At 46.5% G+C, this 24,134-nt stretch overlaps 1 protein-coding gene across 3 annotated transcripts in view; it reads left to right on the top strand.

The window, feature by feature from the left end:
• Positions 1-17,963, top strand: part of pdss2 (prenyl (decaprenyl) diphosphate synthase, subunit 2) — a 169,768-nt gene extending 151,805 nt beyond the window's left edge. For 2 of the 3 annotated variants that reach the window (XM_078400251.1, XM_078400252.1), the window contains exons 8-9: positions 72-107; positions 15,977-17,963. In XM_078400251.1, coding sequence (XP_078256377.1) covers positions 72-107; positions 15,977-16,132 — 192 coding nt within the window. In that variant the 3' untranslated portion in view covers positions 16,133-17,963. Of the gene's footprint in view, positions 1-71; positions 108-6,722; positions 6,809-15,976 lie in introns of all 3 variants that reach the window. The other variant, XR_013547322.1, reaches the window with a different exon arrangement.
• The last annotated feature ends 6,171 nt before the right edge of the window (positions 17,964-24,134 follow it).

Below are 24,134 nucleotides of genomic sequence, written 5' to 3'. Positions count from 1 at the left end.
GTCAAATTACTTCTTTAAATAAATTTCAGTTGAGTCATTGATGCTGTCTATTTACTGTTTATTATTTATAGGCCAAAACAAATGGGAAACAACCTGATTATGCTAAGGTACGTCCATTAATCTTTTGATATATAATTTAAGTGTGTTAAGATATTAGACAAATAAGATTAGTTGGTCTAATTGATTTAGTTTTGCACACTGAGACTTAAATGTGCATAATGTTAAAGAGTCAAATACTGGAGACTCTTGTATATAGACAGTGGGCTGTTTCTGTGTGTAGGCCCACCACAGATTACCCAGCACCTCCTTTAATCCGGACTAAATTACAAAAACGCATTTGTAGTCCCTCCCCCACCCCTCACTGGAAGTCCCTCCGAAAATGTGGCGCCCAGGCCGAGTGAGGCGGCCGAACGCGACCTCATCGGGACTTCCGCGGCCGATCGGTGGGTCGAATAAACAATAGACAATAGACAATAGGTGCAGGAGGAGGCCATTCGGCCCTTCGAGCCAGCACCGCTATTCAATGTGATCATGGCTGATCATTCTCAATCAGTACCCCGTTCCTGCCTTCTCCCCGTACCCCCTGACTCCGCTATCCTTAAGAGTAAAAGCTCTCTCTTGAATGCATTCATAGAATTGGCCTCCACTGCCTCCTGAGGCAGAGAATTCCACAGATTCACAACTCTGACTGAAAAAGTTTTTCCTCGTCTCAGTTCTAAATGGCCTACCCCTTATTCTTAAACTGCGGCCCCTTGTTCTGGACTCCCCCAACATTGGGAACATGTTTCCTGCCTCTAACGTGTCCAACCCCTTAATAATCTTATACGTTTCAATAAGATCCCCTCTCATCCTTCTAAATCTGCCCCCTGCGGCCAGGGCTCTGGAACTCCTGCCCAGCCGGAGCCGGCAGATCCGTTCCCACAGCCAACTAACCGAGGCCGACTTTGCGGGCCGGTGTCTCGGCCCCCTGGGCGGAATATTCCGGTACCGCGGGACCCCTCTCTCAGAGGCCGTGACCTCTGTTGGTCCGGCAACACAGATAATCCAGCCAGGCATCATTACCAAGGATACCGTAAAAATTGGTGATGGACCTGTGTTACGTACTTATCGGCCTTGCATATGGCAATAATCGTACAGATCTGTGTACAAAAAAAGGAATGTCACTGTACCTTGTCCGTGATAATGAAGGAACCATTGATAAATGAGATAATGGGGGAGGCGGCAAGGTGGCGCAGCGGTAGAGTTGCTGCCTTACAGCGCTGGCAGCGCCAGAGAGCCAGGTGCTGTCTGTGTGGAGTTTGTACGTTCTCCCCGTGACCCACGAGGGTTTTTTCCGGCTATTCCGATTTCCTCCCAAGCTCCAAAGGCCTACAGGTTAATTGGTTTTGATAAAATTGTAAGTTGGCCCCAATGTGTGGGATAGTGCTCGTGTACGGGGTGATCGTCGGTTGGGGCGCGGACTAGGTGGGCCGAAGGGCCTGTTTCCACGCTGAATCTCTAAAGTCCAAAAAGGAAAATGTAGTTTTTACTTTGCTGAATGTGGCAGTTCGGGCTGGACAAAACGACAGACTGTCTTTTCGTTTCCTAGTCAATAGACAATAGACAATAGGTGCAGGAGTAGGCCATTCGGCCCTTCGAGCCAGCACCACCATTCAATGTGATCATGGCTGATCATTCTCAATCAGTACCCTGTTCCTGCCTTCTCCCCATACCCCCTGACTCCGCTATCCTTAAGAACTCTATCTAGCTCTCTCTTGAATGCATTCAGAGAATTGGCCTCCACTGCCTTCTGAGGCAGAGAATTCCGCAGATTCACAACTCTCTGACTGAAAAGGTTTTTCCTCATCTCAGTTCTAAATGGCCTACCCCTTATTCTTAAACTGTGGCCCCTTGTTCTGGACTCCCCCAACGTTGGGAACATGTTTCCTGCCTCTAACGTGTCCAACCCCTTAATAATCTTATGCGTTTCGATAAGATCTCCTCTCATCCTACTAAATTCCAGTGTATACAAGCCTAGTCGCTCCAGTCTTTCAACAGCTAGTCCATTCATTCAGAAACACGTTGACAGCAGCACAGTGGCGGGTCTGGCAGAGCCTCTGGTCGGCGAGGACTCGGCGGGCCAAAGGGCCCGTTTCCACGCTGTATCTCTAAACTATACTAATCAGAGCGTGGGTAAGCACTGCGGTTGGTAAAGAAAGGCAGCGACAGAAGCTTGGCACAGTGGTCGGGCAAGAGAGATGCTCAGAATGGTGCCTGTGCCCACGACTGGCGCGCCAACTTCATAATTTCATGTTAGAGGAGCAGAATTACGCCAGTCCGCCCATTTTCTACTCAGTTTCAGTTTCGTTTATTGTCACGTGTACCGAGGTACAGTGAAAAGCTTTTGTTTCGTGCTAACCAGTCAGCGGAAAGACAATACATGATTACAATCGAGCTATTCACAAAATGCTGGAGTAACTCAGCAGGTCAGGCAGCATCTCGGGAGAGAAGGAATGGGTGACGTTTCGGGTCGACACCCTTCTTCTGTCTCGACCCGAAACGTCACCCATTCCTTCTCTCCCGAGATGCTGCCTGACCTGCTGAGTTACTCCAGCATTTTGTGAATAAATCGATTTGTACCAGCATCTGCAGTTATTTTCTTATATTACAATCGAGCTATTTTACAGTGCACAGATACATGGTAAGGGAATTACGTTCACTGCAAGCTAAAGCCAGTAAGGTCCGATCAAAGATAGTCCGAGGGTCACCAATGAGGTAGATAGTAGTTCAGCACTGCTCTCTGGTTGTGGTAGGACGATTCAGTTGCCCGATAACAGCTGGGAAGAAACTGTCCCTGAATCTGGAGGTGTGCGTTTTCACATTTCTGTACCTCTTGCATGATGGGAGATTTCCCTTGACTCCATTTACACCTCACGCTGCCTCGGCAAGGCCAGCAGCATAATCAAGGTTGAGTCACACCCCGGCCACTCCCTCTTCTCCCCTCTCCCATCAGGCAAGAGGTACAGAAGTGTGAAAACGCACACCTCCAGATTCAGGGACAGTTTTATCCCAGCTGTTATCAGGCAACTGAACCATCCCACCACAACTAGAGATCAGTCCTGAACTACTATCTATCTCACTGGTGATCCTCGGACTATCTTTGATCGGACTTAACTGGCTTTATCTTGCACCAAACATTATTTACATTGTTGCCTTTATCATGTATCTGCACACTGTGGACGGCTCGATTGTAATCGTGTCTTGTCTTTCCGCTGACTGGTTAGCACACAACAAAAGCTTATTAAGGTACCTCGCTCGGTACACGTGACAATAAACTACACTCAAACTCAAACACTCAAACTTTGGCAACCTTAATAGCCACTCAAAGCAACCCTCTCAAGCCTGTGGTCTACGATCCAAAAGGCAGCAGCGACAGTCATGGTAGGCAGGAGCCTTTTAATGGAATCGTTAATGTTTCTAAGTGGGAAATCAGCAGTGGTTGAAATTCAATACAAGACAGTGTGCTTAGCCTGGAAAAAGGCAGCGTGACAAGTATTTGTGGATGGTGTAGAGAAAGTTTAAAGTGACACTAACAGGGATTGTGACCTGTAAGTAAATTTGTTATTAAAGATATCAATAGACCACAGTTCAGTTTAGTTTTATTGTCACGTGTACCGAGCGAGGTACAGTGAAAAGCTTTTGTTGTGTGCCAACCGGTCAGCGGAAAGACGACCCATGATTACAATCGAGCCATTTACGGTGTATTGGTACATGATAAGGGAATAACGTTTAGTGCAAGGCAAAGCCAGTAAAGTCCAATCAAGGTTATTTTAAGGGTATCACAAAATGCTGGAGTAACTCAGCAGGTCAGGCAGCATCTAGGAGAGAAGGAATGGGTGACGTTTCAGGTCGAGACCCTTCTTCAGACTCGACCCGAAACGTCACCCATTCCTTCTCTCCTAGATGCCGCCTGACCTGCTGAGTTACTCCAGCATTTTGTGATACCTTTGATTTGTACCAGCATCTGCAGTTATTTTCCTACACAAAGTTATTTTGAGGGTCTCCAATGAGGTAGATAGTAGTTCAGGACTGGTCTCTAGTTCCTTGTGGGATGAATCAGTTGCCTGATAACACAGCATTGCATTTAACCAATTGAGTCCAATCTGCTTCACACAGTCGCCTCCCTGTTAGAACATTAAAGACTTGTCCCACCCCGGTCATTCCTTCTTCTCCCCACTCCCATCCGGCAGAAAGTGCAGAAGCTTGAAAGCGCGCACCGCCAAACTCAGGAACAGCTTCTTCCCCTCTGTTATCAGGATTCTGAACGGCCCTTCCACCAGCTAGGGTACTGTCCCATTCACCTCTACCCCATTGCGGACATTGGACTTTGTCTGTGGAACTGATGCGCTACAGTGCTGAGACCATATTCAGTACTCTGTATCTTCCCCTTTGCTCTGTTGTACTTGAGTTTTAACTGATTGTGTTTACGTGTGGTACATCTGATCTATTGGGACAGCATGCGAAACAAAGCTTTTCCACTGCACTTCGATACATGTGACAACAATAATAAAACTAAACATAAACCGAAACCTACACCTATATTTTGGAAGTTTTCGTTTTCGGGATGCAGCGCGGAAACAGGCCCTTCGGCCCACCGAGTCTGCGCCGATCAGCGATCCCTGCACACTAATGCTACCCTGCACACACCAGGGACAATTTACAATTTAACCGAAGCCAATTAACCTACAAACCTGTACGTCTTTGGAGTGTGGGAGGAAACCGGAGCACCCGGAGAAAACCCACGCAGGTCACGGGGAGAACGTACAAACTCTGTATATACAGTACCCGTGGTCAGGATCGAACCCAGTTCTCTGGCGCTGTGAGGCAGCAACTCTACTGCTGCTCCTTGAAGATGACATGGTAAAACCACTTTTTGGCCATGCCGATCTCTGATCACTGTACCTTAGAACATAGAAGAGTAGAACACAGGAAACCAGCATCTGCAGTTCCTTCCTACACAGGAACAGAACCTTCGGCCCACAATGTCTGTGCCGAACATGATGCCAAGACCAAATCTTAACTGACTGCATAGAATTCTGCCTACTCATCCTTCCAGCGTGATTCACTTGTCTGGATACATGACTGAAGACTCAACTAACTTTCCAGTCAGTACTTTAAAGATGTGAACTTGATCTGAACCGTGCCACAGATTACAAAACGTACAGCATTTCACACGCCAGCAGATGAGAGTCGGCCGCAATGTGTTTGCGTTTTGCAAGAAGAAACATAGACTTTTGCTTTCATAACACTAATCTGTTAAAGACCTCATTCGTGTTCAGAATGGCAATTGGAATTTAGAAGGATGAGAGGGGATCTTATCGAAACATATAAGATTATTAAGGGGTTGGACACGTTAGAGGCAGGAAACATGTTCCCAAATGTTGGGGGAGTCCAGAACCAGGGGCCACCGTTTATGAATAAGGGGTAGGCCATTTAGAACGGAGATGAGGAAAAACCTTTTCCGTCAGAGAGTTGTAAATCTGTGGAATTCTCTGCCTCAGAAGGCAGTGGAGGTAAATTCTCTGAATGCATTCAAGAGAGAGCTAGATAGAGCTCTTAAGGATAGCGGAGTCAGGGGGTATGGGGAGAGGGCAGGAACGGATTGTGGATGATCAGCCATGATCACATTGAATGGTGGTGCTGGCTCGAAGGGCCGAATGACCTACTCATGCACCTATTGTCTCTTGGCTGTGAATATCTGGCCGAATTTTTTCAATGAACAAAAGATTGAAACAGATCACGGAGAGACAAGTGTTGTAGTAACACGGTGGGTCAGGCGGCATCTCTGAAGAAAAAGGATGGGTGACTGAAGAAGGGTTCCGACCCGAAACTTGACCGATTCCCTTTTCTCCCGAGATGCTTCCTGACCCGCTGAGTTACTCCAGCACTCTGTGAAATGTCACCTATCCATGTTGTCCAGAGATGCTGCCTGACTCGCTGAGTTACTCCAGCACTCTGTGAAACGTCACCTATCCATGTTCTCCAGAGATGCTGCCTGACCCGCTGAGTTACTCCAGCACTCTGTATCCATAGAGCCATTGTGTCAGAGTCATACAGCGTGGAGACAGGCCCATCGGCCCAACATACCCACATCGGCCAAATGTCCCAGCTACACTAGTCCCACCTACCTGCATTTGGCCCATATTTCTCGAAATCTGTCCAGCCCATGTACTAATGTTTAAATGTTTCTTAATGAATGAATGAATTAATAGGTTTATTGGCCATGTATGTACACATACAAGGAATGTGCCTTGGTGCTCCGCTCGCAAATAACAACACGAACATACAGTAAACAATTAAGAATAAAGCATAAAACATTAAAACATTGAGAATACAACATTACGGTTTAAACATGTGAGTGAAATAAACCAGAGCAAGAAGAGACGACAGACTTTTGGTTGTTGAGTAGAGCTACTATTCGTGGAAAAAAGCTGTTTTTATGTCTGGCTGTGACTGCTTTGACAGTCCGGAGTCACCTTCCAGAGGGAAGTGCTTCAAAGAGTTTGTGGCCAGGGTGAGAGGGGTCAGAGATGATCTTGCCCGCTCGCTTCCTGGCCCTTTCAGTGTACAGTTCGTCAATGGGGGGGAAGGATGCAGCCAAAACCTTCTCAGCTGATCGAACGATTCGTGGTATAAGAAAATAACTGCAGATGCTGGTACAAATCGAAGGTATTTATTCACAGGAGTAACTCCATTCGTGGTAGAACGATGCGCTGCAGCCTCCGGATGTCGTGCTTGGTGGCTGAGCCAAACCAGACCGTTGGAGAAGGTGAGGATGGACTCAATGATAGCAGTGTAGAATTGGACCATCATTGCATGCCTTGGTCCAATTACTCTCCATCTCCATATTTTAATTACTGATGCAACACAAAGTGCTGCAGTTACATCGTGGGTCAGGCACCATCTCTGGAGGACATGGATAGGTGACGTTTCGGATCGGGAGGCTTCTTTAGACTGCAGATGGGTCCTGACCCAAAACGTCATCCACACATTTCCTCCATGGATGTTGTCTGACTCGTTGAATTCCTCCAGCACTTTGTGTTTTTTTCAAGATTCCAGCACCTGCAGTTGCTTATGTCTTCATTTGATGATATCTGGTTTTGACTTTGTCAAACACAAACCTCGACAAGGTCACCTCTCACACAGCAGGTAGTTAAAGACGAGGTGCCCAGATTTCTCATGTTTAATTTCATTTAGTTTAGTTTTGAGATACAGCGTGGAAACAGGCCCTTGAGATACAGCGTGGAAACAGGCCCACCAAGTCCACACCGACCAGCGATCACCCCGTGCACTAGCTCTAACTGGTTGGGGGAGTCCAGAACCAGGGGCCACAGTCTAAGAATAAAGGGGAGGCCATTTAAAACTGAGGTGAGAAAAAACTTTTTCGCCCAGAGAGTTGGGAATCTGTGGAACTCTCTGCCCGAGAAGGCAGTGGAGGCCAATTCACTGGATGAATTTAAAAGAGAGTTAGGCAGAGCTTTTGGGGCTAGTGGAATCAAGGGATATGGGGAGAAGGCAGGCACGGGTTACTGATTGTGGATGATCAGCCATGATCAAATTGAATGTGCACCCATTTTCTATGTTTCTATGTACCCTACACACACTGGGGATAATTTACAATTATTACTGAAGCCAATTAACCTACAAACCTGTAAGCCTTTGGAGTGTGGGAGGAAACCGGAGCACCCGGACAGAAATCACGCAGGTCACGGGGAGAACGTACATACTCCCTACAGACAACACCCGTAGTCAGGATGGAACCTGGGTCTCTGGCGCTGTAAGGCCGAAACTCTACTGCTGTGCCAACTGTGTCAGTTATCCATCAATACCTAGATTAACCATCATAACATAAATGGGTGTCTCACCATATCACTCATAGCACTTCATCTGGATCTCCATTGTGTCACAACAAAGTAAACCAGATGGGTCACTAGTAAAGCCCAATATATTTTCACTGTGACTTCTTCTGACATGCAGTCTATTGTTTTAGCTGTAAAGATCAACATTCAATTAGTTTTATTGATTGCTGATTTCTATTGGTTGGGTTTGCTGAACCACAAGTCTTGGAGGACATGTTCCGTCCACGATGACTTATAGATTTCTTTTAACTTTATTGCTATTTAAGTTAGGTTGCTGCATTCGATTAGGAATGTTAGTGCTGTCAACAATGATCCCTGGCCCATTCCAACGACCATTATTCTCTTGTCTCATCTCCATACTCATTTTGAATCAAAGGTAGACACAAAATGCGGGAGTAACTCAGTGGGTCAGGCAGCATAGAAACATAGAAACATAGAAAATAGGTGCAGGAGTAGGCCATTCGGCCCTTCGAGCCTGCACCGCCATTCAATATAATCATGGCTGATCATCCAACTCAGTATCCCGTATCTGCCTTCTCTCCATACCCCCTGATCCCTTTAGCCACAAGGGCCACATCTAACCCCCTCTTAAATATAGCCAATGAACTGGCCTCAACTGTAAAGATCATCTCGGCAGAGAAGGAATGGGTGGCGTTTCGGGTCGAGACCCATCTACAGACTGATGTCAGGGGGCAAGACAAAGATAGAATGTAGTCGGAGACAGGAAGACTAGTGGGAGAACTGGGAAGGGGGAGGGGATAGAGAGGGGAAGCAGGGGCTATCTGAATTTTAGATTTTAGATTTAGAGATTTGAAGTTAGCTGGGAGGCTGGAATCCACGAGCTAAAAGATGGAGGCACAGGCAATTACCAAGAAAACAATCGTGGCTGTGGTAACGGGTCCGGATTAAACGTGGTCGTAGAGTCAGAGGGCAGGAGCAGAGATACTAGTGGAGCAAGATGGACCACTCCGTTGAAATCGCCTATACTGAAGTGTAGTACGCAAAGGAGCGTAATGTCCGCCATTTTAGTAGGCAAAACCCGCCGTTCGCTCTGCCTCTCGCGGTGTAATCAGTGTTTTGGGGGAACAGTACGTGTGATGATACCATTAAAATGCAGAATATATCTCATCTATCAATTCACAGACTTTTGTTATTTTTCTTTTTAAATGTTTCTGCAAGTTTCTGCCTACTAAAATGGCGCCGTGACGTACTACGGTTTTTAGGGTCGAGTGGTCTATCTTGCTCTGCTCTGTTATCTTTGGGCAGGAGGGATCACAGAGGGGGAGCAGTGAGAGAGGATGTTGCTAAGCTCTCGTCGGAGAGATGAGGAGACACCTCTTCAAAGTTCACAAACCTTGAGGAGATTTCGCAGTGGAGCTCAGTTTTAATCAGTTCAATTCAGTTCAGTTTAGTTTATTTTCACGTGTACCAATGCACAGTGAAAAGTTTTTGTTGCGTGCTAACCTGTCAGCGGAAAGTCAATACATGATTACAATCGAGCCATTTACAGTGTACAGATACAAATTCTCACAGCAAACCTTCAGTATTTGGTTTGATTTATTATTATTGTCATGTGTAACATAGAAACATAGAAAATAGGTGCAGGAGGAGGCCATTTGGCCCTTCGAGCCAGCACCGCCATTCATTGTGATCATGGCTGATCGTCCACAATCAGTAACCTGTGCCTGCCTTCTCCCCATATCCCTTGATTCCGCTAGCCCCTAGAGCTCTATCTAACTCTCTTTTAAATTCATCCAGTGATTTGGCCTCCGCTGCCTTCTGTGGCAGAGAATTCCACAAATTCACAACTCTGGGTGAAAAAGTTTTTTCTCATCTCAGTTTTAAATGGCCTCCCCTTTATTTTTAGACTGTGGCCCCTGGTTCTGGACTCCCCCAACATTGGGAACATTTTTCCTGCATCTGGCTTGTCCAGTCTTTTTATAATTTTATACGTTTCTATCAGATCCCCTCTCATCCTACTAAACTCCAGTGAATACAAGCCCAGTCTTTCCAATCAATCCTCATACGACAGTCCTGCCATCCCGGGGATTAACCTTGTGAACCTATCCCTCTTATCCCTCATTATTCAAGTTTGTTCTCAACATCTACCAAATTTATTCTTAAATGTTGATATTCTTAAATATTCATAATTGTAATCTCTGCTTCAATTCAATTATCGAAACGTATAGGATTATTAAGGGGTTGGACACGTTAGAGGCAGGAAACATGTTCCCAATGTTGGGGGAGTCCAGTACATGGGGCTACAGTTTAAGAATAAGGGGTAGGCCATTTAGAACTGAGATGAGGACAAACTTTTTCAGTCGGAGAGTTGTGAATCTGTGGAATTCGCTGCCTCAGAAGGCAGTGGAGGCCAATTCTCTGAATGCATTCAAGAGAGAGCTAGATAGAGCTCTTAAGGATAGCGGAGTCAGGGGGTATGGGGAGAAGGCAGGAACGGGGTACTGATTGAGAATGATCAGCCATGATCACATTGAATGGTGGTGCTGGCTCGAAGGGCCGAATGGCCTCCTCCTGCACCTATTGTCTATTGTCTATCGCCCACTCTGGTGTGCACTGCACAGCCAAGCAAACAAGTTGTATAATCATAATTACAGCTTCTGTTCTGGATCCCACAATCAATGAAACTGATTATCTCTGTCACAAATCCCTTCATAACTTTAAACCCTAAATTGTTCTTAATCTGCTGCTCGAATAATGATAGGTTCTGAACCTTCTTTCTAACCGCGAACTACACGGATAAAACGATAGGAAGACACTCATTAGTAACCAAAGATGCACGTTCAAAAGCAGAATATGCAGTTTATAATAATAATAATACATTACATTTATATAGCGCTTTTCATATACTCAAATACGCTTTACAGGGATTTAAAGAACATAGGGAAGTGAATAAATAGATAAATAAGTAAACGAACAGAGAAAGGAGACAGAAGGTGAGGTGACCTTCAGTGGTTGAAGGCAGTACTGAACAGGTGAGACTTCAGTGATGTTTTGAATGTGGTGAGTGTGGAGGAGTCTCTAACGGTTTGGGGTAGTGAGTTCCATAGGGTGGGAGCAGCGATGGAGAAAGCCCTGTCCCCCCAGGATCTGAGTTTGGTCCGGATGTGGGGGGATAGGAGATTGGCAGCAGCAGAGCGGAGGGTGCAGGTGGGAGTGTGCCTGTGGAGGAGGTCGGTCAGGTAGGATGGGCCAGGTTATGGAGGGCTTTGTAGGTCATGAGGAGGATTTTGTACTGGATTCTCTGGGGGATGGGGAGCCAGTGGAGTTTGTAAAGGACGGGGGTGATATGGTCACGGATCGGGGTGTGGGTGAGTAGACGGGCAATGGAGTTTTGAATGTATTGAAGTTTACTGATGATTTTTGAGGGTGCGCCATAGAGGAGGCTGTTGCAGTAGTCCAGACGGGAGGTGATGAAGGCGTGGATGAGGGTTTCTGCAACTGTGGAGGAGAGGGATGGACGGAGACGGGCAATGTTTTTGAGGTGGAAGAAGGCTGTCTTTGTGATGTGTTTGATGTGTTTGTCGAAGGAGAGGGTTTGATCAAAGATGATTCCAAGATTCCGGATGTGAGGGGAGGTGGATACTGGGAGACCATCAATATTGAGGATGAAGTTTTGGGTGGATTTAGTTTATTTTATTGTCACATGTACAGTGAAAGTATCACAAAAAGCTGAAGTAACTCAGCGGGTCAGGCAGCATCTCAGGAGAGAAAGGTACAGTGAAAAGCTTTTGTTGCCAAGATTTGTGCAATCTTCGATAGAGTGCGATCTCAGCGTCCCAGCATAACATTGTTTAGAAATACAGCGTGGAAACTGGCCCTTGAGCCCATGGAGTCCACGCCGGCCATCCATCACCTGTTCAAACTACTTCTCTCTTGTCACGGCACGGTGGCGCAGCGGTAGAGTTGCTGCCTTACAGCGAATGCAGCGCCGGAGACTCAGGTTCGATCCTGACTACGGGCGCCATCTGTACGGAGTTTGCACGTTCTACACGTGACCTGCGTGGGTTTTCTCCGAGATCTTCGGTTTCCTCCCACACTCCAAAGACATACACGTATTTAGGTTAATTGGCTGGGCAAATGTAAAAAAAATTTTTTTTTAATTGTCCCTAGTGGGTGTAGGATAGTGTTAGTGTGCGGGGATCGCTGGGCGGCGCGGACTCGGTGGGCCGAAGGGCCTGTTTCTGCGCTGTATATCTAAATCTAAAAGGTCACACTTTCTCATCCACTCCCTACACATTGGGAGCAACTTACAGAGGCCAATTAACCTGCTAACCTGCATGCCCTTAGGACGTGGGAGGAGACTGGAACACCCGGAAGAAACCCACACGGTCACAGGGAGAACGTGCAAACTCCACACGGACAGCTCCCGAGGTCAGGATCGAACCTGGGTCTCTGACGCTGCAAAGCAGCAGCTGTACTGGCCCATCAATGCCACAGACAATGATGGTCCAGTTCTATACTGCTATCATTGAGTCCGTCCTCACCTTCTCCATCATGGTCTGGTTTGGCTCAGCCACCAAGCACGACATCCGGAGGCTGCAGCGCATTGTTCCATCAGCTGAGAAGGTTGTTGGCTGCAACCTTCCCCCCATTGACGAACTGTACACTGCAAGGGCCAGGAAGCGAGCGGGCAAGATCATCTCTGACCCCTCTCACCCTGGCCACAAACTCTTTGAAGCACTTCCCTCTGGAAGGCGACTCCGGACTGTCAAAGCAGCCACAGCCAGACATAAAAACAGCTTTTTTTCCACGAGTGGTAGTTCTATTCAATAACCAAAGTCTGTAGTCTCTTTTTTGCTCTGGTTTATTTTCACCCACATGTTTAGACCGTAATGTTGTATCCTTATTGTTTTGATGTGGTTATGCTTTATTCTTAATTGTTAACTGTATGTTTGTGTTGTCATTTGTGAGCGGAGCACCAAGGCACATTCCTTGTATGTGCACATACTTGGCCAATAAACGTATTTATTCATTCATTCATTCATTCATCAATAATGGCTTTCTGAGCACAGTCCTTCCATAAGCTAGGGTACTGTCCAATTCAGCTCTACCCCATTGCGGACATTGGACTTTATCTAAGGAATTGATGCGCAACAATGCTGAGAACTATATTTTGCACTCTGTGTCTTTCCCTTTGCTCTACCTATTGTTCTTGAGATTGTATCCTCCTATTTACGCCTGACCTCTCTCGACCCTTGCCACCTTCCCCACGCTGATCATTATTGCTTTATTTCTTTTTCCCCTCCCTTATCGAAACCTATAAGATTATTAAGGGGTTGGACACGTTAGAGGCAGGAAACATGTTCCCAATGTTGGGGGAGTCCAGAACAAGGGGCCACAGTTTAAGAATAAGAGGTAGACCATTTAGAACTGAGATGAGGAAAAACTTTTTCAGTCAGAGAGTTGTGAATCTGTGGAATTCTCTGCCTCAGAAGGCAGTGGAGGCCAATTCTCTGAATGCATTCAAGAGAGAGCTGGATAGAGCTCTTGAGGATAGCGGAGTCAAGGGGTGTGGGGAGAAGGCAGGAATGGGGTACTGATTGAGAATGATCAGCCATGATCACATTGAATGGTAGTGAAGGCTCGAAGGGCCAAATGGCCTCCTCCTGCACCTATTGTCTATTGTACTGATTATATGGTGTGTCTGATCTGTTTGGATAGCATGCAAAACAAAGCTTTTAACTGTGACAATAATAAACCTGAACCATAAACTAAACATGACCTTCAGAAGGGTCCCGACCTGAAACATCTTGACCTGGTCCCTTCCCAGATGCTGCCTGACCTGCTGAATTCCTCCAGCAGTTTTTATTTTGACCTTGCTTTTGTAGTCCCTTTTACATGGCAAGCTCCTGATTTTATTAAAATCAACAACTCATTTAATTGCTCCAAAATAAACTAAACCGCCTATTTGAAATAATGTAATAATTTAATCAGTCAAGTTTTGCAAGCCCTCATATTATTCTGGATCTGTTTCTTTTAATTGTTTTATGTAATATTCTGAATTATTTCTTGATCTAGTTTGGGGCGGCACAGTGGCGCAGCGGTAGAGTTGCTGCCTTACAGCGCCAGGGACCCGGGTTCCATCCTGACTACAGGTGCTGTCCGTACAGAGTTTGTACGTTCTCCCTGTGACCGTGTGGGTTTTCTCCAGGTGCTCCAGTTTCCTCCCACACTGCAAAGTCATGCGGGTGTACAGGCTAATTGGCTTCTGATTCAGTCTGAAGAAGGGTCTCGACCCGAAACGTCACCCATTCCCTCTCTCCTAGATGCTGCCTGACCTGCTGAGTTACTCCAGCATTTTGTGATACCTACGGCTAATTGGCTTCGGTAAACTATCCATAGTGTGCAGGATAGAACGAGTTGCTGGTCGGTGCACACTCCATGGGCTGAAGGGCCTGTTTTCACACTGTATCTCTAAACTAAACTAAACTTTTTTTAATAAAGGGTTTTGTAAACGAACTTTTGGGTTTCCCAGCATAGTCATGCTGCCTTGGTGCACAGGAATCTTATAGAGGTGCATAAGATCATGAGAAGAATAAACAGGGTGAAAGCACATTCTTTTACCCAGAGTAGGGGAATCAAGAACCAGAGGACACAAGTTTATGTAAGAGGGGAAAGATTTAATAGGAACCTGAGGGGCAACCTGTGTGTCTTTTTCACACAGAGGATGGTGGGTATTTGGAACAGAGGAGGTAGTTGAGGCAGCTTCTATAACAATATTTTAAAGTGATTTGGACAGGTACATGGATAGGAAAGGTTTAGAGGGAACTGAGCCAAACACGGACAGGTGGGACTGTAGGAAGGATAGCATGGACGTTGGGCCGAAAGGCCTGTTTCCATGCTGTATGACACTACGACTCTATAACACTTGAAGTTCCTTTGTATGAACGTGAACAGTTTTGGTTTTAGTTTAGAGATGCAGTGCGGAAACAGGCCCTGCGGCCCACTGAGTCAGCACTGACCAGCGATCCCCACACACTGACACTACCCTACACACACTAGGGACAATTTACAGTTTTATCAAAGCCAATTGACCTACATACCTGTACGTCTTTGGAGTATGGGAGCACCCGGAACAATCCCACGCAGATCACAGGGAGAAAGTACAAACTCTGTACAGACAACACCTGCAGTCAGGATGGAACCCGGGTGTCTGGCTCTGTGAGGCAGCGACTCAACCACTGCGCCACCGCGCCGCGCTGAACTGTTCTGTTCTCAACAGTTTACTTCTGCATTAAATTTACCAGCAGCAACGTATCTTAAAGTTCCTCCTAATACACGATCGGTAACTTTGACAATTGTTTGCAAAAGCTTGATTTCCCGCATGAGAACTTTAAAAACCGACCGCTTGAAGTGCATAATGTCTTTATCTTTCTTAATAGTTACATAAATAGGAATGTACGGTTGTGCAATTGGAAAGAAACCAAGTGGTGTTCTTTCATGCACAATAGAAGTGTTGTGGTGGGTACATGGACTGAGTAGCCGGAGGAGGTAGACACAAAATGCCGGAGTAACTCAGCGGGACAGGCGACGTCTCTGGAGAGAAGGAATGGGTGACGTTTCGGGTCGAGACCCTTCTTCAGACTGATGTCAGGGGTGGGGGAGCGGGACAGAGATAGAATGTAGTTGGAGACAGGAAGACTAGTGGGAGAACTGGGAAGGGGAGGGGATAGAGAGGGAAAGCAGGGACTATCTGAAGTTAGAGAAGTCAATGTTCATACCGCTGGGGTGTAAAATAACCCAAGCAAAATATGAGGTGCTGTTCCTCCAATTAGCGCTGGGCCTCTCTCTGACAATGGAATTTTTTTCCCACACATTTTGACGGAGGAGGTAGTTGAGGCAGGGTCTGTCCCAGTTAGAAGCAGTTAGACAGGTACATGGATAGGACAGGTTTAGAGGGGTATGGGCCAAACGCAGGCAGGTGGGACTAGTGTAGGTGGGATAATTGTTGGCAAGTTGGGCCAAAGTGCCTGTTTCCACGCTGTATCATTCTGTGACTCTACGACTCTGTTAAGCGTACACTTCCCCTGACAATTTTATTTTTCTACTCTCTGCAGTTGCGTCAAATAATCAAGGCCGGCAAAGGTGTGAGTTCATCGTTTGAACTATGCCGTCGCCATGGAAACCAGGCCTTGGAAGCCTTGAGAAGCTTTCCCACCTCTGAAGCAAAATCAACTTTGGAAAACATCATTTACGCAGTCACCAAATTTTAAACCGTGAATTCTAGTGGAAAAATCAAACTATCGCAAACCCACGTCAGCGGAAGCGGCCACGTTCCTTTGTTGGGAAAAAAATTAAGGTTTAGTTAGTGCTTAGTTTTAGTTTAGTTTATTGTCACCGAGGTACAGTGAAAAGCTTTTGTTGCGTGCTAACCAGTCAGCGGAAAGACAATACACGATTACAATCGAGCCGTTCACAGTGTACAGATACATGATAATGGAATAACGTGAATAACGTTTACTGCAAGATAATAGAAACATAGAAACATAGAAAATAGGTGCAGGAGTAGGCCATTCGGCCCTTCGAGCCTGCACCGCCATTCAATATGATCATGGCTGATCATCCAACTCAGTATCCCGTACCTGCCTTCTCTCCATACCCCCTGATCCCTTTAGCCACAAGGGCCACATCTAACTCCCTCTTAAATATAGCCAATGAACTGGCCTCAACTACCTTCTGTGGCAGAGAATTCCACAGATAATTCCAGTACGGTCAAAGATAGCCCGATAGTAGTTCAGCACTGCTCTCTGGTTGTGGTAGGATGGTTCAGTTGCCTGATAACAGCTGGGACGAAACTGTCCCTGAATCTGGAGGTGTGCGTTCTCGCACTTCTGCACATCTTTTGATTGAAAACGGAGGAAAGATTCATTCTTTCAATCGCAGCGAGTTAATGTGGGCTTCCCCTTCTTCCCTCATACCCTCCTGTGAGAGCGAGAGAGACAGCGAGAGAGAGCGAGAGAGAGAGACAGAGAGAGAGAGAGAGAGACAGAGAGAGACAGCGAGGGAGAGACAGAGAGAGAGAGAGAGAAAGAGAGAAAAAAAATTTTTGACAGAAATTTTGCAGAAAGGTCAAACCGTTTTCCCTTGTCATGCCAGAAGCACACTGGAGGCTGCAAGGGGAGAAATAATTAATGAGTTTTTGCTGCTGTGACCTCAGTAAATGGACAGGAAATCAGGCCGTATTGATTGGAGCCAACCTGAGTTGGCGCCACTGTGGTGGCCTGTGGTTTTTTTCCTCACTACACTTGGAGGACAGGGGGGGGGGGGAATGAAGACTGTAGGTGTTACAAGAAACACTTCATAACACGCCTGACAGACCTGCCACATCAGGGCGCCCTCCAATCTATCAGCTCTCCGGGCGATTATTAGGTGAAAGACTTCACCCAAGGTCACGCAAATAATTCCTATTTGTGAAGTTTTAGGGGGGATTTTTTTTTTTGTATTTTGATTTAAAACCATCCATAGAAAGTTGCTTGTGTGGGGGGAAAAAAAGATGTTAATTTGATTTTAAATCATCCGTGGAAACTTGATTGTGTTGGGACAAAAAAGAAAAGACGTTCATTTGATAACATCAATCCAAAGACGTACAGGTTTGTAGGTTAATTGGCTTGGTATAAATTGTAAATTGTCCCTAGTGTGTGCAGGATAGTGTTAGTGTGCGGGGATCACTGGTGGGCCGAAGGGCTCGTCTCCACGCGGCATCTCTAAACTAAACAAATTTAAACTAGTCCGCGGGCACTTGAACAGAATATCACTTTTTGTGCACACTTTTACAGTCAAGATTTGATTAATTTTCCACCAGCTTTTTTTGTTACAGCTGATGTGTTATGTAGGGTTTCCCTATTTATCGGGAAGGACCTTCAGGCAGAAGATACTACACTTAAAACTGCAACAGTAAATCAATAATTGGTTTGTGGTAACAACAAAAAAATAACGAATACATCGTTTGTCGAAGTGTACATCTTATATGCTTCAAAAGTTGCCTTTTTCTCTACCTTCAACTGTTCATGCCTTTAACCAGAAGGTAAAAGAATGATTTTGTAATAAAGAACACTTTTTAAAATATAAAAATGTATCGTCCCGGAAAAGTTACTTTCATTCATGGAAACATAGAAAATAGGTGCAGGAGGAAGACATTTGGCCCTTCGAGCCAGCACCGCCATTCATTGTGATCATGGCTGATCATCCACAATCAGTAACCTGTGCCTGCCTTCTCCCCATATCCCTTGATTCCATTAGCCCCTAGATCTCTATCTAACTCTCTTTTAAATTCAATAGACAATAGACAATAGGTGCAGGAGGAGGCCATTTGGCCCTTCGTGCCAGCACCCCCATTCATTGTGATCATAGCTGATTATCCACAATCAGTAACCCGTGCCTGCCTTCTCCCCATATCCCTTGATTCCACTAGCCCCTAGAGCTCTATCTAACTCTCTTGTAAATTCATCCAGTGAATTGGCATCCACTGCCCTCTGGCAGAAAATTCCACAAATTCACAACTCTCTGGGTGAAAAAGTTTCTTCTCACCTCAGTTTTAAATGGCCTCCCCTTTATTCTTAGACTGTGGCCCCTGGTTCTGGACTCCCCAACATTGGGAACATTTTCCCTGCATCCAGCTTGTCCGGTCCTTTCATAATTTTATACGTCTACAAGATCCCCTCTCATCCTTCTAAACTCCAGTGAGTTTGACATTTCCCGTGTTCTTGCTGAGATGAAAATAAGTTTCTTTTTAACCTTAGAGGACTTGGGAAAGTCTCGGAGCGGTGAAGCAGAAATGACAGTGGTGCAATATGGGATATCAAGTCTGTAAGCTGACACTGTCTCTGTTTTGTTCATGGAGATGATTTTTGTGGTTTGCTTCTGTGCAACTTGAGAGGCACGTTGACAAGAAGGCTGCGTTTACATAAATGGTCTGGATTGGGACTAAACTACCTTTCTTCCTTCAGTGGTGTAATTACAGCCCAGTTTTAATCTGAAGACAGCAAGCACAGCAGGCAGATTTCATTACAAGGTTCACTCAAATAATTAGTGTGTTTACATTCTCCGGATTCCTCACAGAAAAACCATTGCATCACGTTATTGTGCTCCCTTTTGTTTTTTGAAATGTCTTTTTAATCCACCTTTCCTACGCAGATTTCACAAGCCACTTAACAAAAGTAATTATCCGCAATAGATAATGTCAATGCAGTAACTGGGTGGTCACGGTGGCGCAGCGGTAGAGTTACTGCCTTACAGCGAATGCAGCGCCGGAGACCCGGGTTCCATCCCGACTGCGGGTGCTGCCTGTACGGAGTTTGTACGTTCTCCCCGTGACCTGCGTGGGTTTTCTCCGAAATCTTCGGTTTCCTCCCACACTCCACAGATGTACACGTATGGCGGTTAATTTGCTTGGTAAATGTAAAAATTGTCCCTTGTGGGTGTAGGATAGTGTTAGTGTGCGGGGATCGCTGGTCGGCGTGGACCCGGTGGGCCGTAGGGCCTGTTTCCATGCTGTATCCCTAAACTAGACTAAACTAAATGAATTGTTTTGTCCTCCAAGTACTGTCAGGTAGTATCGCAACGTTTAAGAACCGCTTAGACAGGTACGTGGGTAGCACAGGCTTAGAGGGATGTGGAAGATGGACACAAAAATGCTGGAGTAACTCAGCGGGTCAGGCAGAATCTTTGGAGTAAGGGAATAGGTGACGTTTCGGGTCGAGACCCTCCAGAGTGAGAGTCGCGGGAGAGGGGAAACTGGAGGTATGGAAAGGTACTGAACAAATCAAAGCCAGCATTAACGACCAATGAAAGGTGGAGCCCACTGTAGTCTAGTGTTGTGGCTAGGGTTGCCAACTTCCTCACTCCCAAAATAAGGGACAAAAGGTGATGTCACCGCCCCGCGCCCCAGGTGACCTCACCCAGCCAGTGGCCACGTGCTCCCGCTCCACCAAAGGCGGCCTCCCGGGCCGGGAGGTGGGTTGCTAAGCAACCTCCGTTAGGCGGCGCCCAGACCTCCACTGTCTGGGACGACAGCGGCCCCCAGGCTACAGTGTCCGGCCTACAGTGTCTGGGCCTACAGTGTCCGGGCCTACAGTGTCTGGGCCTACAGTGTCCGGGCCTACAGTGTCCGGGCCTACAGTGTCCGGCCTACAGTGTCCGGGCCTACTGTGTCCGGGCCTACAGTGTCCGGGCCTACAGCGCTGTCCGGGCCTAATACGGGACAAGGATGGTCCCATATGGGACAAACCAATTTAGCCCAAAATACAGGATGTCCCGGCTTATTAAGGGTCAGTTGGCAACCCTAGCTGTGGCAGAGGTGATAACGAGGGGATATATGAATGCAAACAGTGGAACTGGCAGGATGACGAGGGTGGAGTAGGTAGCGGAGAGAGAGAGAAAGCAGAGGCTACACGAAATTAGAGATATTAACCTCACACAGCTGGTTTGTAAGCTGCACAAGCTAAATATGGGCCAATCACAGGCAGGTGTGACTAGTGTAGATGGGACATGTTGGTCAATGTGGGTAAGTTGGGCCGAAGGGCCTGTTTCCACACTGTATGACTATGACTCTAAGTGGTAGTCATGTGTGATTTGTCTGTCAGGCTTCTGTCTTGTTGTGGAGCCACTTTTTACAATCAGACGAGTTCCTTCTAAGACGTCTTGACTTATTAATTCATACCTCTCTAGGTTTATTGAGAAGAAAGATGCAGTCTGCCTGGGTATTCGTATGTTCTTGTCCGCACCCTCAACGTTCAAAACAATTCCCCTCGGATAAGAAAACTAGAGAGAACTACATCATGTTTCATATCGATAAGGCTTTGCACTCAGAAGTGTCCATCTCACACTGGTTTTGACCAAAACAGACTCTTAGGATAAACTCTTAGGATCCGAACTTTGACATAGCTTTTAAAGCATTGAACAAAGAACAGTACAACACATGAATGGGCCCTTCGCTCCACAGTGCCCATGTCAAACATGACGCCAGCTAACCTAATATCTCCTGTGTCTGCACATGATCCATATCCCTCCATCCCCTGCATATTCATGTGCCCATCTCAAAGCCTCTTAATCGCCACTGTCGAATCTGCTTCCATCATGAGGGGATAGACTAGGGTTGCCAACTGTCCCATATCACCCATTCCTTTTCTCCAGAGATGCTGCCTGACAATAGGCAATAGGTGCAGGAGTAGGCCATTCGGCCCTTCGAGCCAGCACCGCCATTACTCCTGAGTTACTCCAGCACTCTGAAACGTCACCTATCCATGTTCTCCAGAGATGCTGCCTGACCCGCTGAGTTACTCCAGCACTCTGTGAAACGTCACCTATCCATGTTCTCCAGAGATACTGCCTGACCCGCTGAGTTACTCCAGCACAGTAGAGTTGCTGCCTCACAGCACAGGTTCCAGACCCGGGTTCCATCCCGACTACGGGTGCTGTCTGTACGGAGTTTGTACGTTCTCCCCGTGACCTGATCGGTTCGAGATCTTCGGTTTCCTCCCACACTCCAAAGACGTGCAGGTTTGTAGGTTAATTGGCTTGGTGAATGTAAAAATTGTCCCTAGTGGGTGTAGGATGGTGTTAGTGTGTGGGGATCACTGGTCAGCGCGGACACGGTGGGCCGAAAGGGCCTGTTTCCGCGCTGTATCTCAAAACGTCACCCATTCCTTTTCTCCAGAGATCCTGACCCGCTGAGTTACTCCAGCACTCTGTGAAACGTCACCTATCCATGTTCTCCAGTGTTGCTGCCTGACCCGCTGAGTTACTCCAGCACTCTGTGAAACGTCACCTATCCATGTTCTCCAGAGATGCTGCCTGACCCATTGAGTTACTCCAGCACTCTGAAACGTCACCTATCCATGTTCTCCACAGATGCTGCCTGACCCGCTGAGTTACTCCAGCATTTTGTGTCTATCTTCGATCTAAACTAATATCTACCAGCTTCCTCGTATCCAATTTTCCCTTCCTTCTTCCCCCACCTTCCGGGACCATGCTTACCGATTGAGGCACAGATTTAACATTTTAATGGTGTAGGAAAATAACTGCAGATGCTGGTACAAATCGAAGGTATCACAAAATGCTGGGGCAACTCAAGAAGAAGGGTCTCGACCCGAAAGAAGGGACCCGACTGAAGAAGGGTCTCGACCCGAAACGTCACCCATTCCTTCCCTCCTGAGATGCTGCCTGGGCCGCTGAGTTGCTCCAGCATTTTGTGATACCTAACATTTTAATGGTGTCAGAGTATCTTTAATCGGATTTCATTGGACCTCATCTTGCACTAAACATTATTCCCTTAATCATGTATCTGCACACTATGGACACTTGTTTGTAATCATGTATAGTCTGTTCCCTGCCTAGATAGTACACAACACAATAGATGATTAGTACGGGTGTCAGTGGCTATGGGGAGAAGGCAGGAGAATGGGGTTAGGAGGGAGAGATAGAACAGGCACGATTGAATGGTGGAGCAGGCTTGATGGGTCGAATGGCCTAATTCTACTCCTATATACTTATGAACTTATGAAAATAGCTTTTTGCTGTACCTCAGTGCACGTGACAATAATAAACTGAACTAAACTAGTGAGATAGTCATAGAGTGATACAGTGTGGAAACAGGCCCTGCAGCCCAACTTGCCCACACCAACCAACATGTCCCATCTACACTAGTCCCCCTTGCCTTCGTTAAGGCCCATATCCCTCTAAACCTGTCCTATTCATGTACTTGTCTAATTGCTTCTTAAATGTTGCGATAGTCCCTGCCTCAACTACCTCCTCTGGCAGCTTGTTCCACATAGCCACCACCCTTTGCTTGAAAAACGTTACCCCGTAGGTTCCATTAAAAAATTTCCCCCCTTCACCTCAAACCTATGCCCTCTGGTTCTCGATTCCCTCATTCTGGGCACGAGACTCTGTGCGTCTACCAGATCTGTTCCTCGCATGGTTTTTAATGCGCCTTTACTTTAGAGATACAGCACGGAAACAGGCCCTTCGGCCCACCGAGCCCGCGCTGACCAGCGATCCCCGCACATTAACACTGCCCTGCACACACTAGGGACAACTCACATTTATACCAAGCCAATTAACCGACAAAACTGTTACGTCTTTGGAGTGTGGGAGGAAACCGGAGCACCCGGAGAAAACCCACGCAGGTAACTGGGAGAACGTGCAAACTCCGTACAGACAGCACCCGTAGTCAGGATCGAACCCAGGTCGCTGGCGCTGTGAGGCAGCAACTCTACCACTGTGCCGCCGTGCCTCGGTAAGTTTTCAGATGAAAACTCTCGAAGTCTTTAACAGGTAAATAAAAATGATTCACGCTGAAAGCATTGCTGTAGACTAAAGTCACGCTGAAAGCATTGCTGTAGACTAAAGTCACGCTGAAAGCATTGCTGTAGACTAAAGTCACGCTGAAAGCATTGCTGTAGACCCATCCTATTTCTCCAGAGATCCTTTTTCTCCTCCCACACTCCAAAGACATACAGGTTTGTTGGTTAATTGGCTTGGTGTAAATGTAAATTGTCCCTAGTGTCTGTAGGGTGGTGTTAATGTGCGGGGATCGCTGGTCGGTGCGGACTTGGTGGGCCGAAAGACTGTCTCTGTGCTGTACCTCTAAAGTAAACTAATGGTGTATAAAAAATCATGAGAGGAACAGATCTGGTAGATGCACAGAGTCTCGTGCTCAGAATGAGGGAATCGAGCGGCACGGTGGCGCAGCGGTAGAGTTGCTGCCTTACAGCGAATGCAGCGCCGGAGACCCGGGTTCAATCCCGACTACGGCATGTCCCGGCTAATACAGGACAGTTGTCAACCCTAGGGAGAACGTACAAACTCCGGACAGACAGCACCCGCGGTCAGGAGCAAACCCGGGTCTCTGGTGCTGGAAGGCAGCAACTCTACCGCTGCACCACCCTGACTGCTGTTTTATACTCTGAATGTGTTAATGATTGGAAATGCCTCTTCTGTTTCTTTAGATGGTATTAACTGTACTCGCTGCCGTATGGAATCTAATCCCTGAGCACACCGAGCAAATAGATGCGTCTCTTTTTTAATTTAAAATTTACATTCATTCGATTGTTCCTCCCATATTTTACTGTGAAATTTCTGATTTAATACAAATGAACTGATTGAAAAACTTTACAACAGTGCTTTGAAGATTATGCTTACGAGATTTAAACAGAAGACTTGAACGGTAAACTATGGGGTATAATTGTTTTTCAGTATATTAGCAGATGTTAAACA

This window comes from Rhinoraja longicauda, chromosome 5 (assembly GCF_053455715.1).
Source record: "Rhinoraja longicauda isolate Sanriku21f chromosome 5, sRhiLon1.1, whole genome shotgun sequence".
Lineage (NCBI taxonomy): Eukaryota > Metazoa > Chordata > Chondrichthyes > Rajiformes > Arhynchobatidae > Rhinoraja > Rhinoraja longicauda.
Note: the sequence above shows the minus strand (reverse complement) of the source record. Positions and strands in the feature narration are given on the sequence as shown.